Source organism: Ciona robusta, chromosome 2, assembly GCF_009617815.1.
Source record: "Ciona robusta chromosome 2, ASM961781v2".
NCBI lineage: Eukaryota > Metazoa > Chordata > Ascidiacea > Phlebobranchia > Cionidae > Ciona > Ciona robusta.
The window spans coordinates 2,982,876-2,997,949 of record NC_143236.1 but is presented as its reverse complement, the minus strand read 5'-3'; the positions used below and the strand labels follow the sequence as shown (position 1 = coordinate 2,997,949).

General features: G+C 35.3%; 2 protein-coding genes and 1 long non-coding RNA gene across 4 annotated transcripts in view; 2 read left to right on the top strand and 1 right to left on the bottom strand.

Moving 5' to 3' along the window:
* The window catches only part of LOC149740142 (laminin subunit alpha-5-like), a 25,750-nt gene extending 15,431 nt beyond the window's left edge, over positions 1 to 10,319 (top strand). The window contains exons 39-61 of one of the 2 annotated variants that reach the window (XM_089872381.1): positions 6 to 143; positions 259 to 410; positions 552 to 665; positions 1,094 to 1,195; positions 1,401 to 1,547; positions 1,708 to 1,849; positions 2,040 to 2,249; positions 2,628 to 2,842; positions 2,961 to 3,113; positions 3,207 to 3,447; positions 3,530 to 3,694; positions 3,802 to 3,962; positions 4,069 to 4,242; positions 4,386 to 4,525; positions 5,415 to 5,598; positions 5,776 to 5,909; positions 6,413 to 6,454; positions 6,725 to 6,899; positions 7,117 to 7,304; positions 7,581 to 7,673; positions 7,783 to 7,915; positions 8,117 to 8,257; positions 9,146 to 10,319. In XM_089872381.1, the coding sequence (XP_089728507.1) occupies positions 6 to 143; positions 259 to 410; positions 552 to 665; positions 1,094 to 1,195; positions 1,401 to 1,547; positions 1,708 to 1,849; positions 2,040 to 2,249; positions 2,628 to 2,842; positions 2,961 to 3,113; positions 3,207 to 3,447; positions 3,530 to 3,694; positions 3,802 to 3,962; positions 4,069 to 4,242; positions 4,386 to 4,525; positions 5,415 to 5,598; positions 5,776 to 5,909; positions 6,413 to 6,454; positions 6,725 to 6,899; positions 7,117 to 7,304; positions 7,581 to 7,673; positions 7,783 to 7,915; positions 8,117 to 8,257; positions 9,146 to 9,700 (3,899 nt within the window). In that variant the 3' untranslated portion in view covers positions 9,701 to 10,319. Of the gene's footprint in view, positions 1 to 5; positions 144 to 258; positions 411 to 551; positions 666 to 1,093; positions 1,196 to 1,400; positions 1,548 to 1,707; positions 1,850 to 2,039; positions 2,250 to 2,627; positions 2,843 to 2,960; positions 3,114 to 3,206; positions 3,448 to 3,529; positions 3,695 to 3,801; positions 3,963 to 4,068; positions 4,243 to 4,385; positions 4,526 to 4,634; positions 4,783 to 5,414; positions 5,599 to 5,775; positions 5,910 to 6,412; positions 6,455 to 6,724; positions 6,900 to 7,116; positions 7,305 to 7,580; positions 7,674 to 7,782; positions 7,916 to 8,116; positions 8,258 to 9,145 lie in introns of both variants that reach the window. The other variant, XM_089872382.1, reaches the window with a different exon arrangement.
* Positions 8,676 to 11,587, bottom strand: LOC149740141 (uncharacterized). Its single transcript, XR_016384406.1, has 3 exons — positions 11,357 to 11,587; positions 10,914 to 11,001; positions 8,676 to 10,743 (listed from the first exon to the last, which is right to left on the bottom strand). It is a non-coding gene; the product is annotated as an uncharacterized LOC149740141 (long non-coding RNA).
* On the top strand, positions 11,459 to 15,074 carry LOC149740140 (laminin subunit alpha-4-like). The gene is made up of 9 exons (XM_089872076.1): positions 11,459 to 11,547; positions 11,667 to 11,815; positions 12,055 to 12,169; positions 12,378 to 12,627; positions 12,891 to 13,059; positions 13,222 to 13,371; positions 13,538 to 13,675; positions 13,837 to 13,962; positions 14,172 to 15,074. The coding sequence occupies exons 1-9, from the start codon at positions 11,459 to 11,461 to the stop codon at positions 14,315 to 14,317; spliced, it is 1,332 nt and encodes a 443-aa protein (XP_089728202.1). The 3' UTR covers positions 14,318 to 15,074.

Sequence of the window (15,074 nt, the reverse complement as noted above, 5' to 3'; positions counted from 1 at the left end):
TACAGCTTGCAATTGTCGCAACAATGGGCCATGCAATCCAGTGAATGGTCAATGTGAATGCCCACCAGGAATCACCGGAGTACAATGTGATCAGTGTGAACTTGCCCGTCATATTTTACCACCAGGCGCTCGGGAGTGTGAGAGTAAGTAATCTCCTAAAAATCGATAACTTAGTTATTGCTATAAAAACCATCATATTGCATTAAATAAATTTGGGTACCCACATGATTGAAACTTATATTAACACCTGTTTTGAAGGATGTGGAACCTGCACAGATGATCTGCTTGATGAAGTTGAACCAATGACATATCAAGTGAACGCAGCTTTTTCTCAGCTTGCCAACATCTCTGTTGGAGTCCACGCATACAGGAAGCTCCAGGAACTGCAACAACTGATTGAAAACGCAGCGGTAAATTAAAATTACCAGATTTTCTAATGTATTATGCGGTAGTGTAGCCTGTCCTACTTTACACTTGGCATACTGGGTTAGTAATAAATATGTTGTACCTCGTTTTAAAACAAGTTATAATTAAACATTTACTTTTAACAGAACAACAGTCTCATCGAAGAAGGTTTTATGACTGGAACTGTGAGAAGTGCTAACAACCTCTTGGGAGGGGGACTTGCTGGTCTTGAAGAGATGGTTTCCGGCAGTGGAGAGGATGTAAGACACAAACCTTAAAATAATATGAATATTATCTAAGTTTTGCTTCTTTTATTTTCAATTTAAAATGAAAGAAATGGCTTTTATGTTGAATGAATCACTGTTTCATGGCATGTTATCTGTAGATAACATATGATGTCAAACAGTTATAGCTCTTGGCAAATATGCATGTTATTTTGTAATTACTCGCTAAATATCCAGCTCTATGCTTTTAGAAAAGTAAAGCTACCTTCTAGCACAGCTCTTAGCTAAGCTTAGCACTTGCCTAGGTTATTATCACTGCACCACAGTGGCTTATGCACACTTAAGTGTTTTTAAAACGCTGATAATTTTGCATTTAATTTGCATTGCATAGTAGCAAGGTTTGTTTGATCAAACTAGCTGTTTATCAAAGCAATTTTGATAACAATTGTTGCACAATGAATTAGATTGACGGTTCTGGCATGACCAGAAGCGCTGCCGGCCTGAATCAGCCACCCTCGTCGTCGTTTAACGACATTTTCCTTGTGATTTCATACGGAGAATCCGCAGTAAGTTGCTTGTCTTGCATGCATCTGTTGTATATTTTTATTCTCACATTCGAACATTTCTTTTAGTGCACCGCTTCTTTTGTTTTAATTGAATGGGCATTGTGGATTTGATTAAATTGATAAAACAATTCAAAAGTAGCACACACTTTCTGTTAATATCTATGTAAATATTTTGCACCAATCTAAACGAAAAACCCCTATTTAGGTTTCGGAAATGTGCAACCATACTGAAGTGCTACTTGGAAAAGTGACTGAAACTGAAAATGTGACAATGAATGGACTCGCAAATGCAATGGCACTTGAGACTGTCGCTGGAGAATTTATGGCCGATGTTGCAGACCTCAAGATGAAGGTTTGAATATTACAACCTTTCTTTTAAATTCCATAGGTGCATAGGTCATACAGCAATGAATAGTAAGACGACCCTGAATAAATCAACGCATTTTAATTTTACAGTTTAAAATCAACAAATTTCAATTTCATATTTAACTTTATGATCAATATTCCTTCAGCTTAATGAAGAAGCCTCTGGTGATGCAGATGACTATTATCAAAAACTCAGAGATGCAGAGATGATTTTATCTCGGATGCAAGAGCGAGATTTTGTTCCAATGAAATCAGCTGCAGATTTAGAACTTGGCCTTGCAACAGATTGTAAGTTAAATAAATTTAAAAATTAAAAAAAACAGAAAAAAAAAACTTTCTTCTGAAAAGAATTCACGGAAATTAAATTAACAATTATGGAAATCAAGAAGCTTATAAAATGTTCAGTGTCATTTACTTTATCAAACAGCCTGTAGAATAGGATGTCTTTAAAATTAATTTAACAACATTTTAATTCCAGTGTTCGACCGAATCAACACAAACTTTACCGTGCCTGCCACAAATGCTTCAAATAAAGTTGATGCTCTTGGTGAAGAACTCACAACAAAACGCAACAAGCTTAAGGATCTTCGATCTAAACTCAATGACGCAATCTTAGACGTAAATGATGCCACGACAGCAAATGCTGTTAATAGAAAAAACCTCACAGAGATGACAGATTCCATCAACAGTGAGTGGGCAATGCATGGTACTTTGGTGTTCCTGCTTCTTATGCATGTTGTTTTGCTTGTAGTTCTTCGATAATTAATAACTAAGTAGATTTGGAATCAAGATGTTAAAAGTATTTTAACATTTGTTTTGAACATTGATTTTAACATTTGAAAATTCACACAATACAGTGATTCTAATGTTGCTAAATGCTGATAATAAAATTGTAGATACCTTTTACCTATTAACAAATTTTCAAAATTTTTGCATGAAGTTTAAACTGTAAAATAATAAGCTTTGGGTGTATTATGTGTCATTGACATGGCTGCATGTTGCTGAAGTGTTTTGCTGCTTATTTCCAAAAGAGCTTCAATATTCTGACATTTATGTTACCTTACAGAAATCAATTCTGACTCGGCTATGGTAGAAGACTTGCTCACTGATGCGGAAACATTGCTGAATGCATCAGTGACTTCTGTGAATGGACCAATCACAAACGGAATTGATGAGCTTGACCAATTGCATACTGGTCTGACAGAGAGCATTGGAAGGCTGCAGCCTTTCTATGATAACCTTTCTACCGAGCTAGAGAGTGCAACAGTACTGGCTAATGCTGTAAGTATTATGACCTATGTTTGATAATAGACAAATACACTTAGAAATCGTTTACAGTACATTTATTTATAATGTATTACATAAAAGTAGATTTTCCTGAACTAATTTTATGTTTTAGTCAATTGCAAAAGCGGCTCAGCTTGCCGATGATGCTGCAGCACTCAGTGCGATCGTTGAAACTGATTCCCAACCACACCGAGCAGCAAACGTTTACCAGGAGATTTACATTGCTATGACCAACGCTGCAAATGCGGCAGAAGATGCATTGATGGTAAGATTCAAGAGTTTAAATTTAAATATGACAACATTTGTATATTTTTGTTGGTGATTCCACTTTAAAACTATTTTATTTTTTTGCATTTAGGAGGCAACAAAGGCTGAAAATGATGTTGCTGATAAGAACCTGCAAGCCGCAGCGGAGGCAGCAGAACAGAGGAGCAGCAACCTTCTGTCAGAAACACAAGATCTTCAGCAAAATGATATTAGCAATTTGCAAGATAACATGATGATGACAAAAGATAAACTTACAGAACAGGAAGCCAGTGTAACATCCTTGAACAATCAGTTGGATTCTCTGAATGCTGCTATTGATGCTTTGGACAGAGGTACAGTTGATTTATTAAGACATTTTTAAATTATAGATTCATATGTATGGATTAAGTTTAACAAATTTTATTTTAACTGAAGGAACTATGGATGCTGACATCGCTTCAACTCAAGATATTGCTGCTGAGGCAGATAGAGCAGCAGATGAAGCCACGGTTCAAGCTGATATTTTACAAGATCAAATTAGGAATGCACCAGATCCCAACACCGATTTAGCAAGAGAGCTTGCTGTAACTGAACAGTTGTGTAAGTTGAATTGGATGTATTTGAGATTTTTTTGTTTGGTAAAGAAACTATTTGACCTGTTGCTAATTTTTTTAAGCTAGATTGCGTAATTTGCATTCATGTTTTAGTAACTGACTTGGAGACGAGCGTACCTGTACTTGAGAGCACAACACAGAACACGCAAGCCAAGGTAGAGAGACTTCGTGGGCTGGAGAGCAGTCTTGGGCTTCTACAGAAGATTGATGATATTAAAAAGAAGATCTCACTCACTAGACATGTTGCAAATGGGGTGAGCAAGCATGTCACAACATTCATAATTGAACCTCTCTGGTTCGATTTTATGGACTAAGTATAACAAAAACAATTATTTAAATTTAATGTATAACCTTATTCAGGTTAAATCTTCAATGCAATTCACGAGTGTACCAGAAGGTCAACCTGTGCAATATGTGCAACTTCGTACCCCTGTTACTGTTCAAGGACTTGAAAATAACCTCATTGCTGAATTTTACGTCAACGTTGACCCAGAAGCTGCTGACAACTCACTCATGTACATTGGTGATGCTGCTGTAAGTAATAACATTTTCGCGTCTTGTCCTAACATATCATTATTTTTTAGTTTTCCTGATTATAATACCAATGTCACATTTAATTACCATAACAATGTAAATACATTAACTTATGCATAGCACTTATTGATTTTTCCATGCAGAGGTCCGATGGTGACTTTGGTGCAGTAGAAACTGTTAATGGTAAGGTGAGGTATTACTTCAAAGTGGGAAATGGATTCAGACAACTTGAGAGTGATGTTGCAATCAACACTGGACAATGGCACAAGATCATAGTTCGAAGGTTAGTGTGGTTAAATTTTACCATATTTTAATATAAATCTATATTAATTACATGCACTTACAATGCCCAAAACACATCTAATAATTTACACATCAACACACAACATCAGAACGATTGGTGAGTCTTCACTTGAAGTGCAAGATAATAACTGGAACCTGCTAGGCAAGAGAAAGGTTATTAAACCAAAGAAGAGAAAGCATATGAAACTGGGCAAGGATCCCGTTATATATCTTGGTGGATTTCCCGCTGATTTTGTGGTAGGTTTTCGTCACGGATGGTGGGATTTCAATTTGGCGTGGTTTTCTTGGTGATAGGCCTATACACTGTGTGGTATTGGTTTTATTGGTGGCACTTATTGTGTGATTTTATTGTAGATAAATTTGACTCTCTGGTTTGAATCATAGATTAACCAGTTTGGTAGTGTTTTGTAGATTAATGTTGATTTATCTTTTATTAAACCTGATGAACCACTCTATATTACTTGGTTTTGTCAAGGTTAATATAATGCAAATCATTTAAGTTTTCGTTTTATAATCCTGAGAGGTAGTAGTCTGCCATGTAGTTTTGCATAAGTCTGGTTGTATTGTTTCCATGTCTAATGTCTTTATTTTGTTATAAATCCATCTGGTTCTTTCAATCTTTGATTGTTCAGTTTGTCCAGCTTCTTAAAATATAATTACATAAATCAAAGTGGTGGCTCAAGGATTTGTGTTATAATGCGGTCATGTTCTAAGAAGAAGCGTTCCATCACAGTGGCACACACACATACACACAAACACAATATATACATACATACACTATCACAACCACAACACCTTCTAAATTAATCTGAACCGTCATATAACATAAGTGTGAACAAACATTAAGTTTCCATAAAACACATTGCCAGAATTGGAAACTTTGGTTCTTTGGAAGTTGAATATCCATCACAAGAAGTGGGACGTGGGGATGGTACACCTGCTTCAAGCGTGGCCTCTGATTACAAAGAAGGCAGGACTGATGGCCAGGAACAAGTGGCCAATATCCACCATAGCAGCATGAGTTTTTACATGGGTGGAAACCCGATGGCATCGGTACACTTTGCATGCTTTTGATTTTTGTGTGTTGTGTGGGTTTTGAAATAGAATTTTAATATTTAACAAAAAAGATAACCGTTTTTCTATCATTTAAACATTTTTCTATCATTTACCAGAACTTAATTTATCACCCTTGATTTAGTTAAAAAATTAACTTTAAAACAATTTTTGCAGCCACCAAGTCAGATTCAAAATCATCAAGTTGGTTCCGCATGTATTGGCGAAGTGAAACTTAACAATGAAACAATTGGAATTTGGAATTTCAAGGCATATGAAGGACCTAAACCTGGACAGAACTGTGAAGATAGGTAAGAGAGCAAATCCAATATCTCACATATTTAACTTATTTTGATATATCTTTTGTTTGGTTACTTTTGCACACCATTTCTTTTGCTACCTAAGTTTAATATTTCTCCCCCTTTTGGTCTATTAATTGCATGGCATTCGGGAACATGGACACTTGTATGTAAGTTATTGAGCAGCAGGTTTTACTAGGTCATTGGATTATGACGCAGTGGTTGACCAATTTAGGAGGTGGGTTCGTTGCTACGAGAAGTTTGTAGTGTCCCATCCCCATATTTAGGTCCCATAAAAGTTTGTGAATTCACAAAACGCATGTGTAACTCGTGAAACGGTCACTGAGAAGATCACAGCCTATTTGTTATGTATTGAGAGACACAGCTAATGCTAGCACCATAACACTCATGCTTTGTAACACCAACTCTATAATAAAATTTTAACTCACTTTTCATTTTACTACTAACTGCATGTAACTCGCTTTTGCTTAATTTGCTATATGTGCTATTTCAAGGCCTTCATCTGATGTATCTTCCAACCCTGATAACTTACTTGGGTAAGGGCGTGTGGTGTTTATTATACAAAGTCACTTGTGACTTTGTTCCAATACCTTGTTTAGATTATAACATTCACACTACTAACCTGCATGCTAAACCACAATTGAAAAAAAAACACAGTAAACTGCATGAACTGTTATTGTGATACCTTCTGTTCACTTTAAGTTTAAAAAAAGGCAAAAAACATCAATGAAATGTTTTTTTTTTAAATAATATTGCTTGCAAACCTTTAAACTGAAGCAATACCATTAACATTGTTTACTAACCAGGGTGGCTGGTCTTGGATCAAACCAAGTTTGGAGGTTCAGTGGATACGGAAGTTATGTACGGATTGCTCGTTCAGACATCAGTTTCCTCAACAACAATGCAGGCGTTCATTTCATTGGATTCAAGTTTGAAACTCTTCAAGATAATTCACTTCTTTTCCTTGTTGGACAAACCACTGTAAGCCAAATGTCAAAATATATGTTAGAAATATGTTACATTTTATACTTGTAGTTAAAAAAATGCAGAGTTCTTCTAATGTTAGTAATACTTGTAATAAGGTTACAATCATCAAAAAAATATTATTTTGTTTCTAAAGCTCCACTTTCCTAAATCATTTTAAAGTTTAAAACCATTGTTGTTTTATTCTGTTTTTCACCTTAATATTGTATTCCAGGATCAATTCATTGCACTTGAGGTGGTTGATGGTAAACTAGTGATGACATGGAACTATGGTTTTGCTGGTGGCCCCCGAAACCGAACGCTACATGATGTTGGTGATGTGACGATGCATGACCGACAGTTGCTGGTAAAGACTGGTGTTGCTACAACTCATAGAGTCACTGTGGTGTCTGTTGATCTCAGGTAAGTAATGCTTCTAGCTAAATAGCCTTCCTGAAAATAGCATGTTATTAATTTACAAAAAAGAGAATAATTTTTAAAACAATTCTTTTTAAAATTATAAATTTAAAAGTATAAAAAAAGCAGTGTAGTTTAAAAAACCCTAAAGAAACAAGTTTAATTTTCTAAAACTTGTTTTTTTAAATTTGAATCTGTTTCAATACCAAGGGAAACAGTTTATTCACTCAGTTATTGATATTTATAAAACTTGTATCTTAACCATACACTAAAATCTTGTAGACTGATATTGCAAGATACGTACGACAATGGATCACCAAATATTCTTGGAGATGTATGGATTGGTGGAATGTGGAACACCAACATTAACCCAGAGTAAGTTGATTGTTTACATTACATCTCTTGTAATTTAGAAAAAAAAAATCCTAAAAAAATACACAAAAATTTCCAACATACATGATATTAAATGCGTCCGTTGTTACAGCTTCAGATCACTTCTCCGCAACATTGACGTCTCATTCCGTGGTTGTCTTCGTGAACTGAACTTCAACAGCCGAAGCTTTGATATTCAAAACGCAATTGAAAACATGGGTGTTACTAGAGGTTGCCAAAAGGAGGTTGGTATCAGATTCTATTAAAAACTGTTAATCAAGTGGCTGGAGTTGTTTTTCTAAATTCTCACCCATATTTTTACATATACATGGTTACTCTTAGGCCAGCACAAGATGTGCGAATCAGAACCCCTATGTTATAGTGACTGCCCGTCCCCTTCCAGGCGACGATAAATAAGTTACATACATTTATTCCCCACTTTACAGTCAGTATCAGACCTCAGGCTTGCGGGTGGGGACTTTGTAAAGATGCCTTCATCTCTTCCAAGCATTCAAAACATTGATGGCAACGTTGTCATGAGAACTGGTACACCAAGTGGAACCATCCTTAACTTCCGTGACACTGAGGTAGAACATTAGATGGTGATAGTTGGGGTTGCCATGTTGCACATTTGTCTTGTTACTGGTGATGTGATGTAATGTAAATCAGGGATTTTATATCTAGCACTGAAGAATTAGTTTTATTGTTTGTTTTCTTACGTAGCCAATGTATAATGTATAAGCTTCCAGCTATAATTAAGACAAATGCAACTAATAATGTCAAAATGCAAGCAAATATTATTTGGTGCCATTCTACTAACTCTGTGCATGTTTAAATATACGGATATTTTCTTTCACAAATCCACTACTAACCATGACATACATATTTCTGTCACCATCATTCAGTAATCAACATTTTTTCATGTTTAATTCAATAACAGCATTGTGTTGTACTTTTAGTTTTGTATGTAAATGTAAAATCAAAGCTGATTTTAGCCAAATGCCATTTTTATGTTTTTTTTAGTGGAATGTTACTCAGTTTAAGGAGATGAACGCAGATTCTGTGCTTCACTTCATTTTATGTTTTTCTAAGTTCGTTGCCTGCGGTGTATGTGCTAATGCACATTCCCCTGCATGTGTGGTCAAATAAAAGCATGTTCTTGTACGTAACGCTCACCTTTTCATCCTTAAACTTATCCCACCACCTTGACAACAATAGAAATAGTTGCCAGCTTAAGCTTAGATGAGATAAGCACTAACATATGTTGCTTATGCACACTAACCGGACACATGAATGGGAACTTGCATGGCAGAGAATTGGTGTTAGAAGCTTAGAACTAACGCATGATGAGCTTGGTGTACTTACATTTAGGCATGTTATAGTTAGGCACAGCTTGCTTGAGGAATTAACCAGTTTGGTGAAGGTGTTGCCTGCCTAATTCGAAAGAAATGGTTTTAATGAAATGAAAATGACAGGCAACACTTGATGTTGGAGTTGTTCAGCCCGATATGAAAGATGTTATGGAAGGAGAGGATGCTTTGGCTGGAGGTGATGCTGCTGTGGCTACAACAGAAAAAATGATGTCAGCGGCAGGAGATGAAATGGGTTCGGGAGGAGCAGAAGATGAATCTGATTTTTCAGCATCAGAGGTTCCACCGCCAGTTGATGAGATTGATGATAATGCAGGAAACAGTGAAGCTGCAATTGATGGAGGGGAAAATCCAATTGATATCACTGAAACTGAACTTGCCGATCAGCCAATAATTGAGGGAGAGCAAGCACGATATGCCTTACCACCAAGCAGTGATGATAACAGTGACTCTTCTATACAATCTGGTGCTGGGCTTTTGCAAATTGCTCTTATCGTCATTGGGGTGATAGTGGGAATTGTTGTTCTTGCTGCTGTGGTCTCATCTGTATTGAAATCCAACCTGGTTGGAGGACCTGCTGCACCACCACCAATGCCATCCCCAGAACAAGCTCCATTGAATGATGTACAAGCCCAACGTACAGCACAAATGGATTGGTAGTTAGATGCTGGGAACTACAATGCTCTCAGCCGAATATGAAGCTGCTGAAAGCAATCATAAATGTAACATAATGTACAAAGCTTTACACTTAATCAGCATATGCGGTAACTTGACCAGCGCTAAGTGTTAATCATCCACTATCATTTAAATACATCATTGCTTTGCTTGTGCCTGTTCCCATGTGTTACCAAAGATTTTTTCAGTATTTGTTGGTGACAACTAACCGTGGAACATTGCTAACATAGAATTACTTAATAGTTACGCCTGTATATTGCTCTTTTACCTAAGCCAATGGTGCTAGTATGGTACAGACCCAGCATTTGAACTTTTTTATAATCTTGTACATAGCTCATTAATCATTTTAGGTGCCTTTTTCTAACTAGCTTTTATAAAATTTTCGGTACATAAGCAGTTGATCTTTTAATTAATTACCTAAATACTATAAACTGGTGTTGAAATATTCACCAAGTGTGCCTTCTTGCATTAAACAATCAGCATATTAAGATTTTGCCCTGTCGGTTGATTGTGCCACTCATTTTTCCATCATTATGAGTCATAATTGTTTCACTTTACTGCCGGCAGTGTAGTTTGATTCACTAATAAACTGTACAGAACTTAATCGTGTTATAAATAATTCCTTAAAATAGCAAGTATAAGACAGGAGCATTAAGACAGGCAGTTACGATTATTGCATTTCTCAACATTTTTCAAGGAATAAGAGTAAAGAGAGAAGCAATACTTTCAGGTAATAAACACATTCATCTGTTCTATATTTCCGTTGTTTTGTCCATATCATTTCAATGTTAAGTTTGGCATAATCCAACCCATTTATTTTCGTTTATTACAAACTTTCGTTACTTAGTTGATAAATTGATATAAACAACTTGGTTCGACCAAAAAACATCTTTGCCGAGCGTGTAGAACTAAGTAATTGAATACATATGCTTTTATCTTATGGTGGGAATTGTAGACCAATGAGCAGCTGACACTCTTCTTGCGTGAGGGTCATGTAGTCCTGAGTGATGGAGTTCAGGAGGTTGAATCTAGGGAGTTCTATGCCAATGATCAAGCTCATATGATTAATTTCAAACGCACAGCAGATGGGTAAGCAATCGTGAAGTTTAGAGATTTTTTCAAGGATCATAGAATCAAGCATAGTAATATTGAGACTGAAAAATATGTGTTTTTCCATTTACAGATCTATGAGACTTACCCTGGATAACTCAGATAGCCGAAGATATGAGTCTCCACTTGCACTAGCTGAGACTGAACTTAGCAGGAGAAGGCGGCAAAACTTTGGACTAGAAGTAGAAATTATCAATCCACAAGTTTATGTTTATATTGGTGGCGCTGAAAACATGCCCATGTTCAATGGTTGCATCAAAAATCCATACATCATGAGGTAATGGTCAATATATAAAGAAAAATTTAGAATTTTCATTTAAAAAGTCAACTTGTACAATTTAAATATCATGGGTAAATTTACTGACAACTATCAGAAACAGAGGCTACAGTTTATAGTCAGGAATTTCATACTTAACTGCAGCCATAAAGTTGCATGGAGATGTACATAAACATCATTATTTGAACACCTTATGTTGACAAAGAGCTTACAAACTTTAATGTGGTTGTTTCAGACAAGGCAGAACTCCTTACATTCTGACTTCTGCGTTGAACTGCGAAGCTTCTGGAACATCATGTGTCGGTCGCCCATTGTTCAATGCATGTAATGTAGGTAGAGTCATCACACAGGAGGTTATGGAAATTGGTGACAATTTGGCTGCTCTCTCTTCTGTGTCTGCACATAGCAGTGCTGATGAATTGAATGGACGAGCACGAGAAGGTGAGTTTTTGTTTTACAAAGGCACAAAAAAAAATCATTTTCAAAATCAACTTGTAGCCTATATTGACCTTGTTCAAAACTTGATTTCCAAATTAAAAACTTGTGTTTTATCTTGTTCTATAGCAGTTTAATTCTGATTCAATGTTTTTCAGACCTTACTGCTCACGCGCAAGTGAATGTAATAGAAGTTAGAGTACCAGTATACAATGAAGGTTATGAGTCAACTTGCTTACTTCCGTACCTACCAGAATCACGTGGATACAGATACATTGGTAAAGTTTTACTATAACATTCTCAAAAAAACGACCTAAAATTCCATACCCAATATAGGTAAAACATTAGTAAATAATCTACTAATACAAATTTAAAGTAGTTCAACCTTTTTTGGTGAACATAGGTTAAAATTGATATGAAAAATTGTTATGCCTATACCATGTTAACTCAACCGAGCGAAGTTGCCCTAGTTTTAAACACTGTTGGTAATATGAAAACACATTTAACTTTAATACAGGTGATGGTTACAGCCAATATATTGTCAAAAGATTCAATCCATTGAACTGGAGATTCTCTTTGTCATTGAGAACCACAAGAAAACGGGGTCTTATCTTTTTTATGTCAGATACCAGGTGAGACAACCAAGTTATGAACCTTATGACTGATACTGTACAGATAAAAAAAATGAAAAAATAAAAACTTACCATTCACCTCACAGATGACCACAGCAAATCCTTTTCAGACATTGTGCACAGTCTGTTGGCAGTTTAATAAAATAAAATTTTTAGTTTTTATTTTATAACACCAACCCGGATCTATATATGGATAATTGAATTTCAGGTGCAATGAACACATCGCTGTCTATGTTAAACATGGATTCATCGTGTTCAGTGTGATGTTTGGAAATGAAAGAACCAGATTGAAGTCTATTCAGACTTACAATGATGGCATGTGGCATCATGTGACCTTTGAAAGAAAAGGAAACGCAACTCAACTTATGCTTGATGATAGCATTGAAGGACAAGGAACCATTTTCAGCAATTCTCTTACTTTCCTTTCAAACAAGGAGTTCTATATTGGTGGCCTTGAAGTAAGGTTTAAAGGATATTTACACAATTACTGATTTTCAGATGATTAATTATATATTATTAAAGTTATAACTTCCAATAAGTTACAAAGGTGTTAAGCTGGCTTGATGTATGAAATGAAACCTGCGTGTTATAACTACTGTCGTTGCCCTGACATGCTAGAATAAATAAGTTACATTTATTTAATAATAAATGAAACTAGTACCAAATATAAAAAATGTAATAAATATTTTAAGTCTGAATATTAATTACCAATTCTCTACAGGAGGTACCTAAGAGATTTGCTGTGAGGCATATCAATAGGAAGAATCTTGCAGACTTCACAGGATGTATTAAAGATGTGATGGCAAACAACGTTCCAATTGAAAGATCTGGAACAAGTTCAGTTGTTCGAAGCAATGTCTCCCCTTGTTATGAAGGAGGGTCTGAACCTGGTAACATATAAATAATTCAGTGGTTTATTTAGTCAAATATTGGTAAGCACAAAAAAATAATTTTCTAAAGTATTTAATAAATTTTATTACCAATATTTAATTTTATCGATCATATATTAAACAATGTTTAGTTAGTGGTTATAATTTATACTTGTTTTATAGGAATGTTTTATCCACATCCAAATGAAGGATATTCATCCGCTTATATGGTTGGAATAGCTAACTACACAGTTGCCACAAACATAGAGGTCACCTTGGAAATAAAGCCAAGGGCTCAAAGTGGAGTTCTGTTTGCTGTCGGTGGAACAACCGGTAAATAATGGATAACGTTCGGAACAAATATGTTTTGTCGCTTTTTAAAGTATATTAAGTGCCCAATGCAAGTTGCTTTGCATTATGATGTCTATGCTACAAAAAATTGCCCCAATTTTACACTACAGAGAAACAGTTCCAGAATATTACAACCATATTTTTTTAGGAAGTTTCTTCCATCTTACACTAGTTGATGGTCAAATTGTAGCAAGGGTAAGACAAGGTGGTGAGACATTGTTTACAACCTATGATCCATCTCAGTACAGTGACAACCTTTGTGATGGTCGATGGCATGTAATTCGAGGTACTGTTTTTTTATAGAATCGCATCCAATAATACAGTGGGTCTACTATTGAATTCATAATAACAGAATTATCACAGAATGTGTTAAAATATTCATCTGTGGTGACTTGCTGCTTTCCAGTTTTAATTACAGTTCATTTACATTTTTCTAACAATCTTTAGTTATCAAAGCAAAGAACATCCTCGCTCTGACTGTTGATGACAACCTTGTTACACCAATTGAAGAAGGCTTGCTGGAAAACAGTAATTGCGATACAAATGGAGAACTATATGTTGGTGGGCTTCCAGGTAACTCACAACCAATCATGTAATTAACAAATACTGCACTTAATTTTAATTGTATGTTGGTTGGTACTTTGATTAAAAACTAACCCCTCTTAATCAAATTACATGGTAACCCGTGTACGATGTGTATGAAACAGAACGTCCATGTTGGATGAACTGTCTCTGCATCGCCATGCAGAAATAAATAAGTTACATTCACTTATTTCTTTCAGTTGGTGTACACATGGATGGTATGTTGACACGTAGTCAGTACCAGGGTTGCATCAGGAAACTTAGAGTGGATTACTTTCCAATCAACCCAAGCACATCATATTCAATTTATGGAGACATCACCACCAACAACTGCCCAATTCAATAAATCCCATCATCATAAATTCTAACATCATAAACCATATTTATTTAACAAACAACATCAAACCATATTTAACAAACAGAATAATGTGTTTTTTCTTAAGTATTAATTGTTTATACAAGCACCAAAAACAATGGTTTTATTTAATACTTAAATTGTTATGCCAAAGCTTATATAGAAAGCTATATTACCACTGCCTTAACACATATGATAAGTACATATGTTCATTCCAGTGGCTTTAACTAACTGCCCCAAATAATTTATCAAAAAGCTATATCCACTGTATATATATACATATATATCAGCCACATGTAAAAAGTTCATATTTACTAACTGCTTAAAGGGATTGTCAGTAAAGTGCAATAAAACTGACCTTGCTACAGATACGTAGAAGGCAGTTAAATATCCATCTGTGTATTCTCATTGTGTTAACTATTCTTGCCATACTTATTCTATCAACAGTTGCTTTAAATTCAGTACACCACATTTCTGTAGGACCATTATTCATCTAATGTAAATATGCTATTGCTTGCCTATCAATAATACTTGTCTGTTAGCATGGTGAAACAGCAAACTTATGAACCTAATGGACCACAAAAAAACAGTACCTAAAAAAGGTAAAATAACGTGAATGTGCCCAAAAAAACTTAACTAAATAGGATTTGTTTATATTTACTCAAACTTAAATTTGTGTTTTACTTAAAGTTTAAAACTGGAATCTTTCGTTGTAAATAAAATCATATGCCACTGCATACCAAAGTGA